At 42.8% G+C, this 7205-nt stretch overlaps 1 protein-coding gene across 3 annotated transcripts in view; it reads left to right on the forward strand.

Annotated features, from left to right (window-relative positions):
- Pcyt1b (phosphate cytidylyltransferase 1, choline, beta) overlaps window positions 1–7205 on the forward strand; it is a 98605-nt gene that overhangs the window by 52532 nt on the left and 38868 nt on the right. For 2 of the 3 annotated variants that reach the window (XM_031364871.1, XM_031364855.1), the window contains exon 2: window positions 3252–3351. In XM_031364871.1, coding sequence (XP_031220731.1) covers window positions 3252–3351 — 100 coding nt within the window. Of the gene's footprint in view, window positions 1–2264; window positions 2461–3251; window positions 3352–7205 lie in introns of those variants that run through there. The other variant, XM_031364864.1, reaches the window with a different exon arrangement.

Below are 7205 nucleotides of genomic sequence, written 5' to 3' on the forward strand. Positions count from 1 at the left end.
GTAAAAAATCATTAATATAAGATATTTTTATTTGGCTCAGCAGTTAAGAGCACTTGCTACTCTTTTAGGAGGCCTAGGTTTGGTCCGCAGTATCTGCGTCAGGTAGCTCATGACTGCCTGTAACTCCAGCTACATGGGATTGGCTGCCCTCTTCTGGCTCCTGTGGGTATCCACAAACATGAGGCTTATTCACACATAGACACACAGACATGCACACACACAACCACTTTACTAATTTGGGTTGTGTTGTTAAAATACATTCCTGAGTCATTTTTCTTGTTTGTATGGAGAACTACATTATCTATCATGGTACAATAATAGGTACTATGTGTGATCTAATGAGTAAGGATAGCAGTTGTAGGTACAATGTATTGGCTACTAAGCATAGCACACATAGAACCTCTGTTTCTCAGAACAATCCTGTAAGATAGTTAACCCTCTTTACAGATGAGACTGAATCCAGATACATTACAGAACTTGCTTTTAGGAACATGCAAAGTCAAATAACTCTTCCACCACATGTATAGCTAGTTCCTGTAAAAGGGGTGATATTGGGCCACCCATGACTTTCCCTGCCACCACTGTTGGAACCAAGAGTGTATCTGATACAGCTCTAGCCCAGTCTGGTTGTATCCTGATTTGAAAACATGAGCTTAGCCAGACAGATTCTACTCTATAACCTCTGTGTGTGTGTGTGTGTGTGTGTTACTAGAGATGGTACCCAGGACCTTGTGTGTGCTAGGCAAGCACTCAACTACTGAGGAAGATCATGAGTTCAAAAAGTCAGCCTAGGCTACCTGGCAAAGCCTTATCTCAATACAACCAAGCAAGCAAACAAAGCAACCTCAGTGGCCGCTTCTGAAGGGAAACTTGAGAAAGCCATGTAGAGCCGCATATAAGCTGAAGTTCTGGGGAAGGGGAAACAAGCAGACCTGACTATGGTAGAGATGAAAGGGAATGGGGATGGAACAGAAAGAAAGCCATGCTGCAAGCAGCCAGGTTGTTGCAGAACACTTGGCATGCTAAGGGCACACTCTGCCCATTTCCTCTTTCTCCACTTACTGTGTCTCAAAATACTTCACCCACCCTAGAACTAACTTCAGTGCATGTTTTAAACTAGAAGAGCCTAATTAAAGTGTACACTCAGCAAGTGCTACAAAGGAGATTTGAACAGGAGTTTCACAAATACAGACGGCACTTCTTTGCCACATTATACACATTTTCTCTGCTATACTAGAGCTCCCCCCCAAATCAACTTAATGTATCCAAGCAAAACAAAACAAAACAAAAACAAAAACAAAAACAAAAAGTGGAGTCACGTTTCCCCAATTCTTTTTCACCAGAGTCTTGGTTTGTTGCCAGAGCTGTGAAGACAGGGTGGGAGTTATGGAAGTGTCAGGCAACTAATTAGGAGATCTCCAAACGAAATTGCTGCAGGATTCCTGCCTCAGAGTTGAAGGTACTGAATGGGGCCACAGGATGGGGCCAGGGCAGGGTTGGCTTCTTGTCAGTGTGGAAAGCATGGTGTCTTGGAGGACATGGTCTCATGGTCTCGTCAACTTCCAGGCATGATAGTGCATGCCTATTAGCTCAGCACTTGGGAAGGTGCGGTAGAAGGATTCTGAGGTCAAGGTCAGCTTGAGGTATGAAACAAGGCCCTGACCTTAAAAAAAAAAAAAAAAATTAAAAAGTCGAGGAATGGCTAACTTTATCCCTACTTCTATCTAGCCCTAGATTTTATACAGCCCCTGACATAGATTTGAGTGAATAACTGAAGAAATATGAATAAATTAATGGCAGATGTAAATCACATCCGATGTTCAAATATCTACATCTTTCCTCAGTCACATTTTCCCAAGTTAAGAAATACCACCTGTCTCCATCTCTAATATACAATTCGTGCAGCACCATGAGTAATGTTTGCAGTGACTAGTGAAACTTAGCTTAAAACAAAAACAAAACCAAAAAAACGAGGTGACTGTGGTAATGACATAGCTCAAAGACTGCAAATAGACAACTCTGGATTGCCCTGTTTACAACAAACACCGCCCGCTTTGTCTTCCCCTGTCTGGAGAGAGTGAGGTTTTCATTTTAAGAGGCTGACTAAAAAAATGCAGGGCCACTTCCTGGGCAGGGTTCCAAGTGACTACATCTTTCTCACAGCGTTCCCCAGAGCCTCAGCCCAAGCTGCCTGGGGCGGGGCCTCTAGCCATTGGTAGCTGGGGGAGCTACCACAGGAGCAGTTATCTGCAGCCCGCCAGAATTGCTGTGCTTTTAGGCTCTCTCCGGTGCAGATATCAGCCTTGGCCTTTGTATTGAGGAGACATCAGCATCTGTGATTGGCCAGGCTGGTGTGTGTGTGTGTGTGTGTGTGTGTGTGTGTGTGTATGTGAATTACAGGAGATGTCGTGCCACGCTTCTGAATATGAGGTTCCTTTCAGCCGAGTGTCCCGGGTGTGGGTGAGTCTAAATATCTGAAGACTGCCCTTGTTGGTTGGGAAATGCTCAAAGCTGGGCATTATGATTTTCCAAGGGCATGACTTAGCATATTTCTTAATCTTACTGAGCCTCGGTTGCCTTTTCTGTGAAATAGGCATAATATGATGGTATCCTATGGAAGGAAAGAAATATGTACATAGCTTAGTGTGTTGGGAGGCCAGAAAGAGATGGCAGCCCCAGAGAATCTCATCTAACACCTGGCATATGGCAGGCACCGTACAGACCTATTATTTCTTCTTTTTTAAAATTGTATTTGTTCTTAGTTTTTAAGACAGGGTCTCACTCTATAGCTCAGGTTAGCCTTGAACTCTCCATCTTCCTGTTTCAGTCTCCTGAGTGTTGGGATTACATGTGTAAGTTACCGTGACTGACTGGCTCTTAATATTCCTGATGCATCAGTTAAAGAGGAGGGGGGAAGGGACTGTGACAAAGCTTTATTTCTAGGAGTACAATATTGCTCTGGCAGGCCCAGCAGATCTATTCTACTCCTTCTCACTAACCCCATGGGCCTCACGCCATAGCCTGAGGCATGGTGGAACACTGAGGAACTCACTCAGACTGGCCTGGAACTTTCTATGATCATCCTGCCTTGGGCTCTTCAGTTAAACACTGGGACTACAGGTGTGAGCCATCATGACCTACTATTTTCTTCTTAGTGATACCTGCCTACCAAACAGGAAACTTCAAGGGAGGAGGATGGTGCCGAAGAAATCTTTATCAGAATGTATTTCCCTTCTCTTTTTCCCTTTTAGACCCTGACTGCACCAGCCCCATTTGCTGATGAATCCAGCTGCCAGTGCCAAGCACCTCATGAAAAACTGACCATTGCTCAGGCCCGCTTAGGAACACCAGGTGAGGCTGTTCTCATTTCTCAAATGGGCTTCGTCTCAACAGCTGAAGTTATCACAAAGCATTGTGTGAACAGTGCTTACTTTCAGGGTGGAATTTTGTGATCTTAGCATAGTGGACATTCCTAGTGAGAAGCGGTTGAGTATGAGGACTTGCAACTGTAATCTCAGCACTGAGGAAGCTGAAGCAGAGGGCCAGCTGTGAATTCAGGAACAGCATGGGTTGTGTAGTGAGTTACAAGATAATGTAGGCTGCAGAGTAAGACCCTATTGTTAAAAAAAAAAAAAAGAATCAAAACACCGGGCAGTGGTAGCACACACCTTTAATCCCAGCACTTGGGAGGCAGAGGCAGGCGGATTTCTGAGTTCCAGGACAGCCAGGGCTACACAGAGAAACCCTGTCTTGAAAAAAACAAACAAACAAAAAGAATCAAAACAGCAATAACTTATACAAATCAAAGTTGCCAAAGGTAAAAATATAGGAGATGCTTAAGCCCACGCTCTGTCATGTACTAGTTCCACAGACTTTGGCAACTCAGGAAAAAGATCTGGATTCATCTTCTCATTTGCAAAACAGGGACAATGTCTTGTTCCACATGGCTTTTGTGACAGACAAGTTCTGCAAAAATTCCACTTTTAAGGTGTTGATGAACTAAATCACTATAATTGTAACTTTTCTGAAATGTCTTCATTTTTATGTTTTAAGTGAGCTCCTAAAAAGACTGGGTTCTGTTCTAGAAGTGTATTTCTCCAGCCATTCCTTTAGCCTACATCAGAAGACCAATGGGGAAGAAATGTAAAAGAAAGCATAAAGTACCATTTCTGCTTCCCATGGACTTTCATGATAATTAAAGGGGCAAGACTGTTAGACATGAAGTAAAAGCCATGGGTACACGTATGCTTGTACAACACTGACGATAAGTGACAGTTCACAGAATAGCACATTCCTGTGGCCTGGAGAGAGGTCAGGCAAGACTTAAGGGAGGGTGCAGAACATAGCTCGTTCTTTTGAGAGAAGTTTTGGACCGTGTCTACAGAAAACAGTTATTCTGTAGGGGTAGAATGGAAACAGTGCTGGAAAGCACAGAGCTAGAGAGCTGTCTGGGAGTAAATGTGGATTAGTTCAGTCGATTGGAATGGAGTGAAAAATAAGACAAGTTGAGTGAGTTGAGATTTAAGGCATTTATGATGGGAAAGCAGATTGAGCTCATACTGCCACTGGAATTCACAGACAACCCAAGCTTAAAGGAATCCATGGGTAAAAGGCAGTGTATCAACTACTAGTAATAGGTATTTACTCAATGTGTACAAGGTCCTAAGGTCTATATGTGTAGCCTATCATTTTGCTCTCATTACTCAACATGGTCAGGACTTTCAGTATTTCACACATAAGAAATGAAGGCCTAGAGAGCTTATAAAGCTGTATAAGGCCCTTCAGCTGGCAAGTGCCAAGGCTTCTTACACTGGAGCCTGCATAAGAGTCACCAGGAGGACTTGCGGACATGCAGATGTCTGGGACTCCCCACTGGAGTATGTGATTCTGTCCGCATGGGCTGGGGCCCACTACACTGTAACTCCTGACAATCTCCCGGGTTATACTGTTGCTCTGGGAGCACTTGCAGAGTAGGAAGGCTGGGGTCTCAGTGCCAGAATGTACCCCATCTCATTTAATCTTTGAAAAAAAAAATCCCAGAAGACTAGAGAACTGGTGTCATAACTGGATAGGCCAAGGACTTCAACTCCCTATTGCCTCATACACCTACTTTATCCAGTACAACGACCTTCCCTGTGACGACTGTCCTCAGCTAGCCTCAGGACTGAGTGAAACATGCTCAGGTCCTGCCATGAGGGTAGGTGTGTGGGTACAGCAGCCAAACAATGCTCTCACTGTAATCATTTGCTCCATTTTAACCTCTGTCTGTCTATCCGTAGTCTCTCTCCCTGCCCACCTCCTCTCCCTTCTCTGCCTCTTCCCTCCTTTCTCACCCCCTCCCCCAATCCCTTGAAGAGACCAAGAAACCAGGTTCCTCTTTTTGCTTTGGGCCTTGTAGGAGTTTTCCAGTCTGGAAGTTGCTGACACATTACAATCTTAAAAAGTGATCTGACTGCAAAATCATCTCTACAGATAGTCTTGAAATTTCCCAAATGGCCTTTCCCCCAGTAATTATGGCAGCTTTCTTTACTATTCTTCCTCTCTGCTTCCTGAATTCATTTATCCTGATCACCTCTGAATCGTTAACAAAAACTTCCACAAAACTGCCATCTGCTTTCTTGTGGGATTTATATCTTAAAACAAATTTTCCTCAATTGAGTTGCAATTGAATAAGAGCATTGAAATCCAAGATCCCTCATTAGACAGTTTGTTATTTCAGAGCATTTTCTGTTTACTGCGCCTTTATTTAGAATACAGTATCATCCTGTGAAAGCAATTCTGTTTGTTCAAAATAGTATATAATTGAAAATAGTTGCAGTTCTCAGTCTGACATAAAATCTCTAGATTTTTTTATTGCAGAAATTTAATTTATTAGCAAGATTGTACCATCTGAATCTATTAATGTGATATTTCTTTATGTTCTAAATTAATGAGGTTGGGTTGCATCAATAACTAATCACAATTTTAAATCTAAATCCTAAATCAGTTAATGGAAGTTTGTGATGATCTCTTTTGAGTTCAGTGCCCCATTTTTTGGTGTGAAGCACTGAAGTCTGAACTCAGGCTCTTGTTACATGCTAGGCAGACACTCTATCATGAGGCCATACCCCATCCCCTTAGTATTTCATTTTATAGCATGAATATAATACATGCATGTATTTTTAAAAGCCAATATGATTCTTATGTTTATTTTAAAAAAATCACCAGGCTAGAGATTGCTCAGTGGGTAAAACTATTTGCTGCACTTAGTAGTGGACTGACTTGTGAGCCCCCAAATCCAATAGGAATAAACAGATTTCTCAATGTCATCCTCTGATGACTTTGATACCACGGTATGCATGCCCGCCCCCTTTCTCTCTCCCTCCCCCTCTTTCCCTCCCTCTCTCTCCTTTCTACTCCTTCCTCCTCTTCTTCCTCTTTTTTTTTCTCTTGGCTATCAGGATAAAGATATCAAGAACAATAACCCTCTCCCTCTGTGTTGTGGCCACTTTATATACTACATCAATGAAACCCAACCACTCAGCATGCCCTTGTGATTAGAAGGAAATTGGTGTCTAGTCTGGATCAGCAATAGCATCCTGCAAGACTAGAAAGGACTAAAGGACCAATTGATTGTTTCTAATCCAAAGCACCAACTCTATATACAAAACTGATACACTGAGTGCCTTCTTGTTTGGGCCTGTCACATGCTGTCTTTATCTTACGCCCCAGAATGGTCTTGTACAAAGATATGCTGGGAAACCTTGTGCTTTCATAAGGTGAAATGAGCCTCATTTTGTAGCATTTTCCTATTTGTGGTGTGAAAACATCCCCATCACAGCTTACTTCAGCTACCAACAAACTTTGGAATTGGAAAGAAAAATGAGCAACAGTCTGAGCACTGAATAGACATCACTGTCTTTGAGAAAAGGACTAAAGCCTTTCTTCTATTGTCTCACTTAATGGGATATTATAAAGAGTAACTTTGAAAGTGAAAGACCCCTGGGGAGACCCCCACTCAAACCTCGGGAGGATGTACACCCAAGGAATCACAAGAGACCACATCTTGATGTAATTACGAGAGGTATATTTTAATTTTCAGGGCGCTCTGGTTCAGCACCACAGTTATCTCACGCAGGAGATAGTGGAGCCGACCATGAGGGTTGAAAGTTAGGGGTTTATATAGGGGAAAGGTCTGAGGGAACAAAGGGATCAGTGTGGTCATA

The sequence above is a fragment of the Mastomys coucha genome, chromosome X, assembly GCF_008632895.1.
Source record: "Mastomys coucha isolate ucsf_1 chromosome X, UCSF_Mcou_1, whole genome shotgun sequence".
Lineage (NCBI taxonomy): Eukaryota > Metazoa > Chordata > Mammalia > Rodentia > Muridae > Mastomys > Mastomys coucha.